Genomic DNA, 19138 nt, shown 5'->3' with positions numbered 1-19138 from the left:
CCACTGACTGCCTCTGGCTACCCCCAGCACGGACTGGCCCGCAGGAGCCACCATCCAGGCAGGGCCCACAGAGATGGGGAGAGTGCTGTCCAAGGGGTCGGGAGCAGCTTGAGACACAAAACAAAGGCATGGGTCAAATGGAAGGTCAGACGTGGGCAGAACACTGAAATGGCTGGAAGTACCAGTTCCTAGGATTTGTCCCTCTCCCCTGCCCTGCTCCATGCAGCTCCCATGTATTGTGACTGACTAGAGGAAGAAAGAATGCTGATATTTATAAAGTGCCTACTATGTACTGGGGACCGTGCCAGGCAGGGCTTACCTTATCACCTGTAATGCCCCTGCAAGGGAAGCATGTCCTTTCCCATTTTGCAGAAATGGAAACTGAGGCTCAGAACTTCACCCAAAGCCCCAGCAGGTAGTAACTGGCATAGTTGCTCTTTTTGACTGAGATTCCCTTTCTCTGTCCACTAGCAGCAACTGTCTGTTACTGAATGTGAGTACTATCATTATCATCTGTTACAGATAAGGAAACTGAGGCACAGAGTGGTTAAGCAGCATGCCCAAGACCACCCACCTAATAAGTGGTAGAGCTGGGATTCCACCCAGGGGACTGGACCCCGAGATCCTATTAATATTCTCTTGGGGCAATTTGGGCCCCCCAAAGGGTATTTGGTGATATCTGGAGACATTTTTGGTTGTCACAACCTGGGAATTACGATATGCTACTAGCAATGAGCGGGTAGATGCCAGCAATGCTGTTCAACGTCGACACCCCCTACCCCAGCACACAATTATTCAGCCCACAGTGTCAACAGTGCCGAGGTTGAGAAACCCCGCACGAGACCAGCGCTGTCCAACAGGAATACAACATGAGCCACATGCATGGCTTACAATGTTCTGGTGGCCACACCAGAAAGAAACAGAGGAAATCAATCTCAACAACATACTCCGTTTAACCCAATGTATCCATCATGTTATCATATAACATATTTAACATAAAATCAACATAAAATTATTGATGAGATATTTTACTTTCTAATTTGTTCCAAGTCTTCAAAACCCAGTGTGTATTTCACATTGACAGTGCATCACGATTTGGACTAGGCACATTTCAAGTGCTGGGTGGCCACAGGGGGCTCATTCCTGCCAGACCAGACAGTACGATCTCAGCAGCAGAGGAGCCTGGAAATGAATGCCCTTCTCTGTCAACTCATCCTCGTGTTTTAGAACTTGTCTTTGCCTCCTCCATGCACAAGAGTCAGGCAAAGAACCAGGTGGTGGAGATACAGGGGCAAGAAGACACCGAAAGGGAGTTAGAACCATCTGTGGCCACATCATCCCCCCCAGAGGGTGACTCTTCTCTCTTATTCTTTAAGGCAGGCATCTGCCCACTTTTTCTGTGAAGGGCCAGGCAGTAAATATAATTGGCTTGGTGCACTATGTGGTTTCTGTCACAGCTATACAACTCCACTGCTGTGGAGTTGTAAATGAATGGGTGTGGCCATGTTCCAATAAAACTTTATTTATAAGAACAGGCAGTGGGCCAAATTTGGCCCACAGCAAGGGGTTCACCTATTTCTGATTTAGGCACTTCTTCAGAAAGGACTTTTCAAAGCTCACAGATGAAAATCCCAACATGATTGTTTCTGCTGACTCTGTGAGGCTCAGAGGCTCAGGCCCCTGTGAAAATCAGCCAAGCATGTGGACTGAATCTGACCTTTAGGATGAAAGAGGTCAAACTACAGTACCCTCCCCACCCCATGTCAAAACAATCTGCGTGAATTGGATGTAGGAAGCACATGCTCTGAAGCCAGACCACCTGGATTCAAATTCCAGCCATGCAGAGGTTTAGCTGTGTGACCCTGGACCAATTTCTTAACCTCTCTGTGCCTCTGTTTCCTCTTCAGAAAATGGGGTATGGTGACAACAATGGCACCTGGCCTGGAAGGGCTGAGGTGAGGATTAATGAACTAAGACCCGGAGAGTGCACAGAAGTGGGCTTGGCACACAGTGGTGCTTACCACATGATACCTACTATTGCTCACTGAGCATCAGTCACAAATCACATTGAGCGTTTGATGTATCATCGCACTGACTCCTCCGAATATGCTCCTGGGTGGGGGTACTGTTATCCCCATTCTATAGGCAAGGGAATGAGGCCTGGATCAGGCAGGGCACTGGGCTGTGTTGCAGTGGCAGAATCAAATGCGGTGAGTGATGTGTGCTTTTCTCTAAACGAGCAGGTCTCAGCTGGGGGCAGCCTTGCCCCCAGAGGACGCTTGGCAATGTCTAGAGACATTTCTGATTGTCATGACTTGCTTTGCTACTTGGCATCTAGTGAGTGGAGACCAGAGATGTTGTTCAACACCCTAGAATGCACAGGACAGCCTCCAACCAAAAGAATTATTCCATCTGCAGTGTCAGCAGTGCTGTGATTGAGAAGCCCTGTTCTAAATAAACCAACTTAGCTGGGGTTTCCCCAAAGGCAAAAATTCCAGTCCAAGTAGTTTATTTGGGAGGTGATCCTAAAACGTATGGCCAGGGTGGAGTGAGACAGGAAGGCATAGAGTAAAGGGTTAGTTACCATGCAAGTCACCACTACTGGCAGCTGGTGCTTGACTTCTTGCAGAGACCTCTGGGAGACACACAGAACACATTCCAGAGTTTTCTGACCTAAGGGGTGAGGAGCTGGCCATTTACACACCAATTCCTGCCAGTCTCTGGCTGAGGGCTGCTCCAGGGAGGCACTGATTCCCTGACACCTCTAACCACCTCACCGAGGGACAGAAGGGACCATTAGGCAAAGGGATACTCAGGCTAGGAGCTGGCAGTGGAGCGGCGTGCAGAGGGGTGTGTGTGGGCACAGCTCATGCCTGTTCCACTGGCACACGCAGCGTTGCAACAGGCGAACGTGGACAGGCGCCAAATGAGTAAGACATCCAGCACCCAGCCTGCCCCCCACAGGAGCCTACACACGGCCTGTGGACAGAGTTTCCTGGGAAGGCAGCCACAGGGCACGTGGCCCTCTGATGAACCAGCTCTGGCAGGCCTGTGGGAGCCGTGGGGCCCTGGATAGGCAGGAATGGCCCCAGGCCCTGATCCCAGGTGGGGTGGATGTGGGAATGAGGACTCCAGGACACTCTACGGCTCTCAGTGACACAGGGACACAAGGCTTTGCTCCTAACTGGCCAGGAAGGAACATATGGGTGGAAATACAGGCTAAGCCCAGAACCTAAGGCCTTACAGCCAAGCCTGCCCCACACCTCAGATCCCACTCAGCAATGAGAGAGAACCAGAGTATTAAGCGACCTGGCACAATCAGTCCAATTGCCAGGGAGCAGGTCCGCTTGCAAAAGAGCCTCTCACTGCCCGGCCACCTCACTTACACAAAGGGAGGCTCAGAGGCATTATCCATCAAATGGAACCCACCAAGGGTTAAATACAATGGAGTTTACAGAAAGAATCTATAACTGGCTATTGATTTGTTTAACAGAAATCCATACAGCACTTCATCAATGCCAGGCCTCCTTCTGAGAACTTTTCAAATATTGACTCATTTAATTCTAATAATCCCATGGGGATGATAATCTTAAATAACAATGGTTTCAATTAACTAAGCATCTATTTCATGGCAGTGACTATGCCTGTTGTTGGACATACGTTAGCATCTTGCAGGCTAGTGTCTAGTGCTTTGCTTCTCCTCTGCTTGTTAAATATCACTTATTGAGGACCTACTGTGTGCAAGGCCTTCTTCTATGGGCTTTACATTGATCACTTCATTATCTCATGAATCCTAACAACAATATATTGAAGTAAAAAAGTCATAACAACAACAATATAATAGCAACTAATATTTCAGTGTTCTATGCCAAGTGCCTTATCTCATTTTTCTATGAACATCCCCATTTTACAGATAAGGAAACTGAGGCACAGAGGGGGTGAAGCCAGGATTCCAGAGCCCATGTCACTGCCACTACTCTATACCACCTCCCACCCAGCAGCATCTTTATTAGCTAAATAGTCAGTGGTTTTCTCATTTGCAGGGAAACTAAGGCTGCCAGGAACAGGGCCCAGGAACAGGGCAGCTTACCGAATTCAGACTGCATGCCAGGGTAGATGATCCTGAACACGTAATCCGTGGCCTCGTCATCTTCCTTGTCTGAAGATGTGGACTCGGCGGAACCCTGAGGGCTTCGCTTGCGCAGTTTGGGAAATACTTTGCCCTGAAAGAACACATCTGGCGCATGGCCCCTGGGCACACCTGCCTTCCAGCCTATACAGCCTGAGGGTCCTGGCAGGCATGCATGAGCCCAGCAGCCATATGAGGACCCACAGGCAGGGGCGACCGTGCCCCACGGCAGACCCCCCCTCACCCCGGGCTCCCCATTCCACCCCACACTCACTCACCTTCCCGCGCTGAGACCAGAGTGGTGGGTCCAGCTGCCCGTGGGGGAGCAGCCCATTCTCCAGGCATGAGAGGAACTGCAGGAGGTGCCCTCCCTTGGGGAAGCGGAAGGGCGGCCTCTGGATCCCATCCTGGCTGACCAACACCACTGTCCCGCCGCTGTCCACTGCCACCGGGAGCCAGCCAGAGAAGACCCAGCAGGAAGTCACTAGGAGGTGTATGGATGGGCCCTCCCAAAAACAGCCCCCCAGGCATGCTGAGGCAGACCACACACCTGCCCGAGGCTCTGGGAAAGGCCTGGGCAGAGGGTCAGGGGCAGTTTCCACTTCCGAGCCCCTTTCATCCCACCTATCATCGTTGACTGGGGACTGTAGGACATGGTCAGGAAGAGTGTAGTCGGCCTCCCTGAAGTCACCCACCAAAGAAAATAATGCCTCCAAACACCCTGGAGTCCTCAAGCACCCTCTACAAATCTACCAGACCTATTTTAGGATGGAGGCTTTTAGACCTACTACTCTAGATAGTATGTATTGAGCACTCAGTTTATGTAAGCACAGCACATTAGTGGCGGTGCCTTGTTATAATACTTGAAATACCCTATGAGGCATATCTAGTATTGCCTATTCATCAATATGAAACTGAGGCCTAGAGAGGTTGTGTAACGTGCCAACGTCACACAGCTGGTAAGTGGGAGGGCCTGGATGTGAACCCAGGTCTGTCACATTCAGTCAGCTTAATGTTTTGTGCCTTGGCAGGGCACAGATCCCTTACTTTCTAAAGCAGGATGGCCATCAGCTTGCTCTGAATATACCTTCTTTGAGCTTTAAAGGGGAACCCGAGTTATTAATCCCAGATCTTCAGGGTGCTGACTCTAGAGTGACAAAGACCTGACTTTGAATCCAGGCTCTAAGGTTCACAGGCTGTGTGCCTGTGCTAAGCTGCTTCCTCACCTCTAAAACAGGAACGACGGCGCCTCTACCTGTGGGCTGTTGTGATGATTAAATAATGGGCATGTAACTATATGGAACCACGCCTGGCACATGATAAGCACTCACTAAATACCAGCAGCTAAGTCCACCACGGGCTTCAGGCTGAGGCCTCAACATACATCATGTGAGCCCCACAAGCCCGCGAGCAGGTACTGCTGGATCCCCACTTTACAGATGGGGAAAATGGGGCTCACAGAGGTGACGTCATTAGTTTGAGACTGTGCACGCAGTAAGGGGGTGGGGGCAGGCAGGGGATCCAGGAGGAACACCTCAGCCCCACGCCCCCGCCGGTCCCTACCTTGCTGGTGGCAGTGCAGGTAGACAATCTCCTCCAGGTGGATGGTCATGGCATAGTCCCAGTAGACACTGAAAGGGGCGGGAGGGTCAGACCTGCAGGGTACCTGCCCACCTCACTGCGGGGAAGGGCCCAGAGGACGGAAGCCCACCCTTCCCACTGGGACCCACCTGTTCCCAACATTAGTAGCCCAGTCTTCCAAGGCTCTATCTCCCTTTCTTTTGGTCTCAGCACCCCAGTTTTCTGAGGATTCCCCTCTCTTACCCCTAGTCCACCTGGCTGGAGCTGATCTCACCCACCCTCCACCCCAAGACTCCAGGAATGGTCACCTGGCCCAGGCCTGGCCAATCAGCATATTCTATTGTTCCAGCCACAGTGTTCGGTTCAGGGATGGCTCCATGAGCCAAGCAGAGCCAATGAGATTCAATTACTGAATTTATATCACTGAGAAAGAAATGCTGTTTGCTAGGAGAGTACTGGTAAGGATGAAATCAGTCTGCAAATCTAGGGGGCCAGGGCCAAAAAAAATAAAAGTCTTCCTGAGACTGGAGTCAACAGTCAGGAAGGCAGCCAAGAGATGGAAAGCCAGATCTTCACATTTGAGTCCCTGGATCCAGCCATGCCTGAAGCCACCACCCCAGGATTCTTCAGTTCATGTGAGCCAATGCTTAAGTCGGCTTGAGCTCGTTTCCCGTCATGGGTTTCTGAGAGTCTTGACTGAGACTCTAATTCCAGGCCACCATGTGTCCATGTGGTCAAAACAGCCTCTCAACAGCCTTGACTTCACAGGTCCCAGCACAGTGACTTAAAAGAGTCTCTGATGGGAGCCTCAGTTTCCTCCTCCATAAAATGGGAATGATAATACCCACCACACAGTGTTGCTGTGGGAATTAAATCACATATTTTGAAGGGCTCAACACAGCACAGATAACAAAAAAAAACTACTTGGTAATGGGCCTTGTGATTATTTACTTGAGGTTTGCCATTTCCAGCTCAAAACCTACTGCTGTCTTGAAAAACACTGCTTTCCGCATCTTACTACACTGATAAGACAGCTACAAGGGAAGGGTGAGGAATCGATAACATAGGTGCATGTTGGAACCACAATTGTTGTTCATGTGAAACATTCTAAGATTGTGCATCAGTAATACTTTAAAAATTAATAAATAAATAAAATAAAAACATTGCTTTTCCACTCAAAGCCAGTGGGAAGTGAGGCTCACCGAAGGTCAGGCTTTGTGGCCATGAGACCGCACTGCTCAGCTCTCCCCGCTCCAGGGCACAGAGCTGACCCGCGGCTTCAGGGGCCACCCTGTGGACCCGCCACCATATTTGTGCCAAGGCCATGCTTCCCTTGGGCCACTCGCAGCCGAGACTGAGTATATGGGGGTACATGGATGCCAGTGTGGACCCATTCCCGTGGGGACCCCTCTGACGGTCAGCTTTAGCCTGGGGGCTCCTCCCACCCACTTCCTCCCTTCCCCTCCCGCTCCCAGGGGCAGCCTGGCTCTGGGACCTGAAGGCTCTGCCTGCCTCCTCGCGTCCACCTTCCACGGGTGCCTCCCCCATTAGATCTCTCTTGCACATCTAGGCCAGTCTCGGTGTCTGCTGCTTGGAGGATCCACACTAACCCAGGCTTCAAGATCAGAAGGGTTCAAATCCCTCTTCTACCACCTACACTGCGTCAGTCCCTGCCTGTCTCTGGGCCTCAGTTTCCCAGGCTGTGAAACAAGGAGGCTGGACCAGATGCTCGCTAAGGGACCTTCCTGCTTCAGTCTCGCCAGGGTGCATGGAGCGAATGTCCTTGAAGGACAGTCAAGTACACAAGCATGTTCCGAGGTATGGCTTCTGCTGCTCCCCTCACATACCAACTGTCGGCCAGGAGGTCCTTCCCTGGGCTCGCACGTCATTGCCATCACACAGAGCTGCGACTGCCTGCTTTCTCCTCTGTGTCCCCAGGGGGTGATGAACTCCTGGAGATGTTTTTTGTTCACTTCTGCGAGATGCTCAAGAATATGCAGAATGAATGGCGAACGCCGGGCAACGCGGTAAACTGGGCAACTCTCCAACTGCCCCTGGACACTGGGCAGAGGCACCGTGGCCATCGTCCTTCTGGGCCCATAAAAACTAACACCGGCAGAGCCCGTGGCTAAGTGGTCTTTCCAGGGCCAGACGCCCTGCTCAGGACTCACGCATTTTCCCCATGACTCTTCCCCACACGCCTCTTTGGGGGTTCTGTGACCCCATCTCCATTTCACAGCTGAACAAACTGAGGCTCAGGGAAGTGAAGTCGAATGTCCAAGGTCACTCAACTGGGAAGGAGAAAGAGCTGCTTTTGTTTTCATTTTACACGTCTGGCAGCTTCCTAGAATGGAGTTGCTGGGTCATACGGTAAGGGTTTGTTATAAGAAACTTCCAAACTGGTTCATAAAGTGGCTGTGCCATCAGCAGTGCATGAGGGGCCCAGCTGCTTCACGTGGCAAGCCCGGGATCTGAGCCAAGTCCAGCCTGACCGCAGAGCCCAAACAGCCACCCCGGTGATACTCCCTCTCCAGAGTTAGGATCTACGGCCCTGGTGGTACAAGGAGGAGAGCATGCTGGGAAAGACGAGGTCCGGAACCTCCTCAGACAAGAACCACACCCCTTGTCTTCACTGTCCTTTGGTCTCCAGAGAGATGCTGCACCCCTTTCCCACATGCTAACCCCCATATTTCTCACCCCTGGTTGTTCCCCTTCCACTGAGCCCCGGGTTCCAGGTGAGGGTAACAAGGCTGCAAGGGGGTTCAGAGGCCAGGGCTGGGCAAGTCCCCAGCCCCATCGGCAGTGACCGGAAATTCAGATTCAGCTGGAAGTAAATATTGAAGTGCCTGTGATGTCCCTTTTCACAAATAGTCCAAACAGTAGGGAAGTGGCTGAGCTACAGTTCTCAAAAAGTAGCCCAAGGGGAGCCTGGCCTTGGCACAAGTGTGGTGGTGGACTGACTGGGGTGGCCTCTGAAGCTGTTGGTCACCTCCGTTCCCCTTAGCAGAAAAGATGACGCCCAAGCACAGAGTCCCTAGTGATTTGGGCTGGAGGTGGGGTGCTTGGCAATCATTTTGCCCAATGCATCTCCCGAAACATTAGCACCAGAAGTTTCCCGCACACACAACCCGGGGCTTAAGTCCAACCAACAAACAGGTCCTCAGGCTTTGGTGCGTAGTGGAAGGCTCATCAGTGTTTAGGGAGCCCCCACAAACCCTTTGGGAGCCCTTGAGTTCTAAGGAGATCATCTTGTCTATCCCCCTCACTTGACAGAAGGGGAAATTGAGGCCCGGAGAGGGAGAGTGGCGTACCCTACCCAGGGCCCCCAGGGAGTGAGTGAGGTCCGAGCAAGGACCTGGCCCCACACACCCGTTTATCCGTCTGCCCCTCTCCTGTGTCTTCCAGTGAGTGTGAATACGGAGGTAACGACTGTCTCTCCTTTCATGCCTCTGCTACTGCTCTTGTAACTAGCACAGCGCCTAGCACACCATAGCTACTCAGGTAATGAATGAATGAATCCAGGTTCCCTGATCACCTTGCTTTGTTTCACAAAGACTGTCTGAGCTCCTACTATGTGCTATGATCTGGGGCAGGTGCTGAAGAGAAGACATGGGCAAGACAGTCTCCTCGCCTGTACGGAACTGAGGCGTGGAGAGCAAGGCACTCGGTACACAAGTAAGTACAGGTTTATCGTGAGACTGCAGTTTCACAAACGCTCCGAAGGAGACTCAGGGCTCTGTCTGACCCAGACTCCGCTAGGAGGCCAGGGGGTGCCCAACGCCAAGGTTTAGGATGAATAAGCTGAGATAAGCTTCCTGGCCAAGAGCATCTCCTGGGCACCTCACTGCTCCGCCGTGAGGGTTTCTTGATCAGAAACTCTGAAGTCTGGCTGGGGCCGAATTATGAGCCCCGCACTGATCCCGTCTGAGGACAGATGACAATCTCTGCACAGAAAATGACCAGCTTAGAGAGTGGCAGTACCCACATGACGGCCCGGTGTTACCCACACTGAAGTGCACCATTAAACAGAACACAATACGGTGCTCTGGTCATGCTCCTTGGAAAGGGCCCTTATTTGATGTACATACATGTACGTCCACACATCTATATTCACAGATGAAATCCTATCATGTCCCCGTGCTGCTGCAGAATAATTAGCTAGGGGAGAAAGGGTAGGTGGATGGCTGTTAGGGATGGGAGACGGGTACCAAAGTTCTGAATGTTTGTATGTTACAAGTTCTACACAATCAAAACTTTTTAAGAAATCAAGAAAATGTAGAAAAATTGGTTTAGCTGTGGACTGAGAGCAGCAAAAGCATTACTTCTGCCCCCCACGAGCTGCCACGACTCCTCCAGCTGAAATGACCAAGCTGGCCACACCTCCGCGCGGTGGCTTCCCTCTGCTTTTCCTGAGGCCTTCTCTGATTGTGCTAGAACACAGCGAGGGCAGCAGGGAATCCCCGACCCCCGTGTTTCCCTGAAGCATGCCTCCAAAGCCTTTACTGCTTCTTACAAATCCCAGGATATCACAGGACACAAGCCCTGAACAAGACGCCCACCAACCAGTCCCTCCTGCCTCCCTTTTTACTAAATGACGGGAAAGGTGGCAGCAGATGGGAGAATACTTGCCATTTGCAGGCTTTCAAGATTTTGGTTAAGACTTCTTTCCCTGGGTGGTGTTTTGACCAGGGCTCTGTCTTAATTCGCATACCTCAAGATTCTTCTGGTTAGTTCCCGGAGGCTCCTGGGGCACTGAGTTACTCATGAGGACACAGACGCAGGGAGGCTGGGCCAAGTGGGTGCTACACACTTCCTTGTGCCAAGGGGAGAGGAGGGACATGGTGACCTACCTCTTCTCATAGTCCAGGTCCCCCACAGACCCATTCATCAGCTGGTTGGGCGTCCACTTCAAGGTCATGACGTCAGCCGTCTGGTGCAGGGACAGGTATCCTGGCACAGCCTCCATGTCATCCCTCTGCAGAGAGAGGAGGACCCAGGCCTGGTCATAGTGCTGGAGTCACCACGGGCATGGACCCTCATCCAGCTGACTTGTGGACGCATACCTGGAGCCAAAAGGCTGGGGCTTTCCTTCCAAGGCCGTGTGCATTTGGACAACCCAAGGCCTTCCGGGGGTTCAGAGCCCAGGGCTGGGCAAGTCCCCAGCCCCATTGGCAGTGACCGATGGGGCTAAACAAAGCCATTTGCAGCCAACCACCCAGGTTGGGTTCTACAGGTCCAGCTGTGAATGCTGCCCATCCCCAACGCTTTCACACCTGCACCTCCAGATGCCCTGCTGCACGGGCAGAGTTGGACGGTTCTTTACAATCCTTTCCTTAACAGAAAGCATTTAACTGGCATCATTTTGGCTTGTCGTAAGGGAGAAAGAAATGGCAGCTGAGCTCATCCAAAGACATTACCCAGTAGCCCCCTCCCCAAATGCCTATGCCTCACCCCCGACCCAGCAGCCTGACCCTCTGACCTCCCAACATGCCTGCAGAGCTTCTCACCACTGTTTTATCCCAAGTGGGGCAGACCGGAGGGGGTTGTGTCCAAGCCTCACACACAGAGGAGGCAGCCCCTCCACCAAATTCACCTCAACGTGTAGACACAGCAACTAACACTGAGCTGCTCGTGTGTACCAGGCTTGGCTCAGCTTCACACCCATGCCCCAGTTGAGCCACACGTGCCTGCAGCCCCATGAGGCAGGTGCAGTATCTCAGCCATACATGATGTGTAAACAGATATGTGGCAGCATCTCAGCGATTCCAAGAGGCATGTTTGCTTTCCACATTTTAATGTACCTGAATCAGAGATGCATCTTATGCTCAGTGGCATCTCACAATTGTGATGTATGTCATTGCCTGACCTCATGCAAACTCTGTCAGAGCTGTTCAGGTTGTTGTTACTTTAAGTTTTATACATCGTTGTTACATCACATGTGGAGGACAGGTGCCATTTTAAATGTCTTCAAAAAATGAGACTGTGCTTCAGCTTTGAATCGAAAAGTTGTTGTGTAGGGAGCGAGACTGGGAATAGAGCAACGGAGTGCACGGTGATGTCTGACCCATCAGTCACCACTGCAGGGGGGCCACTACTCCAGATTTTCCTGCAAAGCAACAACGAAGAGCACACGCTTGGAGGAAATGCTGCACCTCCTATGCTCCTGATCGGAGGTCAGCAAACTTCTTCCGTGAAGGGTCAGAGACAGGGAGCACTTTTGGTTTCGTGCGCCACACAGGCTCACTGGCTGCCACTCAGCTCTGCCATCACAGCACGGAAGCAGCCATACATGATGTGTGAACAAACAGGCAGGGGTGTGTTCCAATAAAACTACTTAGAAAAACAGGTAGAGGGCCACATTTGGCTCACAGGCTGTAATTTCTTGACCCTTTCTTCTGATGGAATGGAAAATGATATTTGGTGGAAAAATAAGGAGAGCAATGACTCTCAGTCAAAAAGTGATACAGAAAATTGGACCCTGACATGTGACGTTTTAGGACTATCTTCACTAATGTATTTCAAATATATATTCCTTGGTGTGTGCATATAAGAGTAATGTATAATTTAAAAATATATATCCAAATGGTCTCAAAAGGCCCCTTCAAAAGTGTAAAATAAAATATCCAGGCATTGAGAAAACATTGCATATAATGTTTAATTTCCTGATGCTATGTTTAAAAATGGAGCATCTTAATTTACAGCGTCTCAGGTCTAAGGACACAGTCTGGTGCCCACTGTGATGTGGGTCCTAAGGCTCAGCGGGGAAAAGCGACTTGCTCAGGGTCACCCGGCGGTCACAGCTGTGACTGCAGAGCTGGGGTGGCCGACAGTCCGCCCTCTGCTTCCTCCCAGCTGAGCCCAAACCCCACCCTGATCCAAATGGTCTCAGGGAGGAGACCGCAAAGGAGGCATCCCATGAGGAGAGGGGTTTCATGTGCCCCGCTCACCACCCCCGCCTGGGGCCTGGCTCAGTGCTGGGGCATAGAGGGTGACTGGTGAATGGCACAGACTCTGGCCACCCCGGATTCAAATCATAACTCTGCCCCTTACGGCCCCTGTATGAGCCTCAGTGTTACCATCTATATTACTATTCGCTACAAATGTTTATTGTGAGGTTTCAATGAGTTAACACAGTTAGAAGCACTTAGCATGGTGCTGGATGGATAGGAAGCTCTCCATAAATATCAGCTGTGGAGATTTTTATCTTAATATTATAAGCATCCAGCATCTAGCGGGTTCAGAATAAATGTTTGCTAGATGAGTAAGTGATAGCAAGAAAGAATGAATGGACAGATGGCTGGGTGGACAGGTAAAGATGGGACTGGAAAATAAATAGACAAATGGATGGATGGATGGATGGATATAAATATAGGCAGATGGATAAAGGAATGATGGGTGGATGCATAGATGGAGGGGTGGTTGGGTGTAGAGACTGGAAGAGAATTGCTGGCTGATTGGCTGGAAATGTGGATGGATGGATGGGTAGAAGGAAATACTGTCATATGGTGGATGGAGAGATGGAGATGTCGGTAGATGAATGAATAATAGATGGGTGAGTGGGTGGATGGATGGATGGACAACCTGGAGCCAGAGGGAATCCCTCCTCCATAACCTGGAGCCAGACCCCCGGGGGAAGGTGGGCCCAGGAAGAACTCTCACCGGCTGGACCAGCACGTTGTTCTTGCCATAGAGCAGGGTGGCCCTGGAGCTCTGGTGCAGGGACTCGACATAGTCACGGGCAGAGAGGGACGGCCGGTCATCCATGCTGCCACTCGAATGCCTCTTCTGGATCTGGTCATGTGAAGGGAGGTGGAGGGTGAGGCCCGGAGCGACCTTCAAGGCCCCCACCCTTTCTCACCTCCACACTAAGTCTGGAACTTAGTCACCCGCACCACCCCGCCCTGTCAGCCCGCCGTTCACCGCACTCACACAGAGGGCCGGACGCTTGGTGGGCGAGTCCTGCCGCAGGTGCGAGCTGTGAATGCGGTGCCTCTGGACAAGCTCGTCGGCCGAGGGGTCGGTCCAGAAGTGATCCGCAGTCTTCATCTTGGTGTACTCCAGGGCGCAGGGCCCCACTGCGGAGCACACGGGGGCTGGGAATCCAGGGCCACAGCAATTCCGCCTCCCGTCTACCTCCAGACGGGGCACCTATTTCATTAACCCTGCCCCCTGCCAGCTAAGGTGCTCCAGGATCCCACTAAGGAGAGACAAGCATAGATCCTGGGAGCAAGTGCCAGGGAACCGGTGAGGTGTGATGCAGGAGGCTAGACGGAGGTGAGAATGGCCCTTAGGAGGTGCCCCCACCCCCAGAGCCAAGAACAGAGATCCAGGTGAAGCTCAGAGCACCAAACCATTTACCCAGCAAAGACGCAAGAATGGGGCCATCCACAGGGTCCATCAGGAGCGCTTCCTTCTCATAGTATTTACTGCGAGAGAGGAAAGGACACGTAGGTTTGGACGCGACCCACAGAGGGCGCACAATAGACAGCGGCGTGGCGGTTAAGAACAGAGAGGGCTCAATCCCCTGCCTGCCTCCCAGTTACTTCTGGGAGTCTCAGCTGCCCCACCTGTAAATAGGGATAACAAACATTTATCCCATAGGCCTATGGGAAGGATTGGGAGGGAGAGCAGATGTAAGGTGCACAGCACAGCGCTTGGCACGAGCTTCATACAGGCCTATGATCAAGCCTTGGTGAGGGCACCAGAAATAACAATTAGAAGGCTGCTGAGGCCCGGCTAACCATCTGCTTCTACCGCACCTTCCATTTCAGACAGGAAGTCACTTAGAGGCTCAGATTGATGCCGGGGTTCTTGTTTGTGGAGTCAAAGAATGAACTTTGCAAACACTCAAGGTGGGAGAGCAAGGCAGAGGCTTTTATGTAGAAATAAAGTGAGAGGACAGAGCTCCTGGTGCCTGGAGGGGACGAGAGAGGGGGGGGGGGGGGTTGTCTAGGAGATTTACGCCGGTTGAGAACAAAGGGCTAGGGATGCAGACCTGCTAAGTGGAACCACAAGGTTTATCTTTGAAGAGACATTCAGTTTCTTATTAGTCCTCCGGTTATTTACAAGAAATTTACTGCTCTGATTTCCTCCCAGGATAGCAGCTTCCTGGTCTGGGAGCGTATCAGTCAAGACTGCCTGCCCTGCTCCCAAGGTGGGCTGAGTTATTGTCTGCTTGTTAAAGAGTGTGTTAAGAAATTTACTTTTTAACCAATTGGGTTTTTTATTTTTACTTTTTTTTATTTTGGTATCATTAATCTATAATTACATGAGGAACATTGTGATTATTAGATTCCAACCATCACCAAGTTCCCCCCACATAACCAATTGGGCTTTAAAAATGCAATCTTATTCTTAAAATGGAATCCTTCCTGTTTTTACTACCTTGTTTATGACTGAGCTTGCTTGCTAAATCAATTGCCCTGATTGCTACTCACTTGATCAGGGTTGGAGGAGGAAAAGCAACACCTGGGTAGAGTAAAAAAAAATACTAAGCTGGGCCCCTCAGCCGCCAAAGCAAATCCCAGAGGCATGATTGAATTGATACAATGAAGACATGGGCTATGCAGAGGTATTTTCTTACCCCGGGGGGGTATTCAAACATTCCAGGCCAAGTTACTCCTGGCTTTTTAGTTTTAACTAATTTCACTGAAGAATTCCTAGTTTGATATTTTTACCCTAGAGAACTAATGTGACTCTGACTTCCCTTAATGTTTAACAGAGTTTTGCTGGGAGTTTCTTTGCACATTGTTACATTGTTAACTGTGATTAACCTGCTTTCTCCCTCCTGCCGCCCCCAGACGCCCTCACCCTACTCTAAGCCCACAGTCCCTGTCTCAAGATGATGTCTGCTCTTCTAAAGTTACTGAAGCCAATAAAATGCTAATTTTTAGCCTGTGGTATCTCCCCAAAGGCTGCATTAACAGGCCTTCCTGTCCCGATACCTAATGTGGATGACACTGGCCTGACATGCTCAGAAATGCCCCCAGCTTCTGACTCTTCACACATGTGATCCCATGAATACAATGCTTGTGCTGGGTGATTTTGGTTTTGGTTTGTTTGAGTTGTGTAGTTTCTAATTCTTTGAAAACTTGTCCAGTCTAGATACTAACAGAATTTTGGAGTTGGAAATTACTTAGTTCTGATGCTAAGGGATCTCAGGCCCACAGAGGGTCAGAGACTGCTGCAGACCACACAGCAGGTGGATGCAAGCTATACCCAGCCAGCTTGGCTCTTCCCATCCTACAACAGGGAGTGACGAACACGGGATCTAGAGTCAGAGGGACTGAGTGGGAGCCCAGTTCTGCAACCCCTTCCCTCGCTGTGTGTTGCTGGGTGATTACCCTGTCTGAGCTTTGGTGTCCTCAGTTGTAAAATGAGGAGAATGCGAGAACTCACCTGACCAGATTGTTGGGAGAATTAAATGCTGACCTGCGTGTAGAGCAACAGCACAGACTCTGACACAAGGCAGTTATTACAAGTAGTGGCCACATCATTGCCATTTTACCCCAAAGCCATCTTCTATCAACCAGAATATTGGCTGAAGCAGAACTGACATGACCTAGACATGCTTAACATCAAGTCTCCACAATCTGTGGTCAGATCTGAAGATACTACGTCAAGGCACTTTCCACTCTGCCATTCAGCATCCATTCCTAACATCAGCAGCAACATGATCACAAACTTCAGAAGGCTGCCTTTGAAAATAGCAGGAAGGGTTGGGAGCGAGATGTGACTCTAAAGGGTAGTGCCAGGGAGTTTTTTCAGGGTGATGGGTTCCTTTGGAACAGTTCTAAATCCTGAATGTGGTGTTGGTCCTATGAAATAATACATGTATTAAAATTTTCATAGAACCATATAGAATAAAATTATATATATAAATTGGTGAAATCCAAATAAAGCCTGTCATTTACTTAACTATATTATACCAATGGTGAACCTCCAATTTCTCTGTTCTGTACTTTCATACATATTTTCCCAGCAAATGGGCAAAGAATAAAACAATAAAACCCACTGTGTGTGAAGATGTGGTTAAATAGGTACTTTCATATACCAAAAGATAGGGAGATTCTGATATTTCTCTCTCTCTCAGGCTGGAAAGGAGGGCTAGCCATGAGGAGTCTCAGATAGTGGATTTGTCAGTGGCTCCCCACTGCTCTTGGCATAATATGCAAGTTCTTTAACCTGACAGGTAAGACCAATGTATCCCCAACATCTAAGTTACTGCCTATCACATAGTAGATGCTCATTAAGTATTTATTGGATTAATTTATACATGCACGGATGAATGGTTGCCAAGAAGACTCATACTATAAAACCTTTACACCAGGTTAATCTGAGCTAGGGAAGAAAATGTAAAAATCACTATTCATTTCTGTAATGTTGTTCTCACTAATGCCCCTTCTTGACTCTTCTCCCAAGTGGCAGTAATCCCTATCCCATTTACCAAAAAATACAGAGGCATAGAGAAACTAAGTGATTCCTTTAGGGCCATAGTTGGTGAATAGACTGTGGGTTTAATTCACAGGAGAAGGAAAGTCCCTAAGATTACAAGATCCTGAATATCCCAATGCAAATATGAAGACCTTGTGTTGCTATTAAGCACCCGAATCTTCCCAAGAATCTACGCTAAGCTAGGTCAGAGTCAAACATCCAGAAGGCCTGTATTTCATCACTTCAAAATCAAGTGGCTTTGTGTGAGAGGGTGTAATTCCCGTGAGGGTCAGCAGGTGGAGGTAGAGCACGCCCAGATAGGTGTCTGGCCTGTCCCACTCACCTGCTGTTCTCCACAAGGTAACGCACAATTTTGTCCAGGACCTTCTCAAACAGGGCAGTACGGATCCAAAGGTGCTTGATGGCAAGTGGGGACAGACTGGGCAGCTTCGGCAGCTTCCGCACGTTCTCCTGGAGGCCCTGGATCTGGTTTCGCCTTCAAGGCCAGTCAAGGAGGAGAATAGATACTCACTATAGAGGAGATCCCACAGGACCACTATGCAAATGGAAAAATGTTCAATTTCTCTAGAAAATGAAGGAATGGCAACTGAGACAACATTGAGAGCCCACATTGCTCTGTGTAAAGAGTTGAGAAAATAGTAATACCCAGTGGATGTGAAGATGTGGCTAAAGACACTTCCATACACTGTTGACGGGCAACCCAGATTCTCATACTGATATTGCTCTCCATATTTCTCTCTCTCTCTCTCTCTGCTGGAAAGGAGTGCTGGCCAAGAAGAGTCTTGCATCATCTCCTTCAGGGGCTCCCCACTGCCCTGGAGGAGCAAGCTTTTCCACATGACAAGCAGAGTGCGCCATGACCTTGCCGCGGTTCTCCTCTGCGGCTGTCCCTTCCTCTCCTCCCCGGACCCCCCGCGATGCAGCCAGAGACATCTGCAGGTCCCCGAGGCTGCCAGGCGCCCACCTGAGCACTTGCCAGGAGCTGCTTCTTCCCTGTTTCCCTCCCCGGCCCACTCCCAGGCTGGCCCCTCCTCACTCTTCAGGTCTGTGAGGGCGTCCCTCCCTTCAGGAAGCCCTCCTGGGCCACTCAGAGCTGGGGAGGGGCCCCCCCTGTGCTCCCTCAGCCTCCTCTGTAACTTCCTCATCCCTTTTCTGTCTTCCCCTCCCCAATGTGACCTTGAGGGCACGGACTAAGCAATTCACTACCTTTTTAAATAAAATACTTCAGAATCTACCATGTGGCAAGCATTGGCCTTTTTCATGTCTGTATCTCCACAGTGTCTGGCATATAGGAGGGGCTCATAAGTAGTTCCTGAATGACTGATTGCATGAATGAATGAGTGGCTCTCTTTTACCACTTGGCATGGGCACCTCTAGTTCGTGCAGTAGGAACTCCCAATATTATGGAAGGGCCATGGAATTCCAGCCCTTTAAGAAGCTATCAGCAAACACCTGGGAATTTAGCAGATGGATTGGAAGGTACCAGAAGACCAGGTGGCTGAGGGCTCAGATTCCAAATGGGAGTTTGCAATGCCAAACCCAGAGGCCAGCCCATCGTGCAGTTCTGGCCAGCAGCCCTAGGCCGGCAGGGCCTGCAGCGCAAGGAAAGGGCCATTTCTCATGCTGTGGAGTGATCTCCCACGGCAGAGACAGCAAACACATGGCATGCATGCCTGTATCTCCATTCTCCTGCCCATAACAGACATAGCTAATCAACCCATGCACTCTTTCCCATGAATCCCAACCATTTGAAGCCCAATCAGCTCTAGAATCTTTCATGACACAATCCCCTGGGCAGCCACTAGAATCAACTGGAATTGGAGCCTATCTGCCATCCTTTGGCTGTGCAGTTGGGACTCCAGGGGTGGCTCTGGTGGAAACACTCCTGTACACACGCACTCGGGCCAGGAGCTGCCTCCCCATACGTAAAATCAGCCACAAAGAAAAGTGAGTGAAGCTACGTCTCCCCTTCAG

The 19138-nt window shown here is 50.5% G+C and overlaps 1 protein-coding gene across 3 annotated transcripts in view; it reads right to left on the bottom strand.

Moving 5' to 3' along the window:
* The window catches only part of SGSM1 (small G protein signaling modulator 1), an 83681-nt gene that overhangs the window by 32980 nt on the left and 31563 nt on the right, over positions 1-19138 (bottom strand). For 2 of the 3 annotated variants that reach the window (XM_073223860.1, XM_073223861.1), the window contains exons 5-12: positions 17487-17639; positions 14069-14136; positions 13640-13785; positions 13370-13501; positions 10561-10685; positions 5693-5760; positions 4408-4571; positions 4091-4223 (exon numbers count right to left, since the gene is read on the bottom strand). In XM_073223860.1, coding sequence (XP_073079961.1) covers positions 4091-4223; positions 4408-4571; positions 5693-5760; positions 10561-10685; positions 13370-13501; positions 13640-13785; positions 14069-14136; positions 17487-17639 — 989 coding nt within the window. Of the gene's footprint in view, positions 1-4090; positions 4224-4407; positions 4572-5692; positions 5761-10560; positions 10686-13369; positions 13502-13639; positions 13786-14068; positions 14137-17486; positions 17640-17809; positions 18764-19138 lie in introns of those variants that run through there. The other variant, XM_073223859.1, reaches the window with a different exon arrangement.

The sequence above is a fragment of the Manis javanica genome, chromosome 15 (genome assembly GCF_040802235.1).
Source record: "Manis javanica isolate MJ-LG chromosome 15, MJ_LKY, whole genome shotgun sequence".
Lineage (NCBI taxonomy): Eukaryota > Metazoa > Chordata > Mammalia > Pholidota > Manidae > Manis > Manis javanica.
The sequence above is the reverse complement of the archived record's forward strand: the minus strand, read 5'-3'. Positions and strand labels throughout refer to the sequence as shown.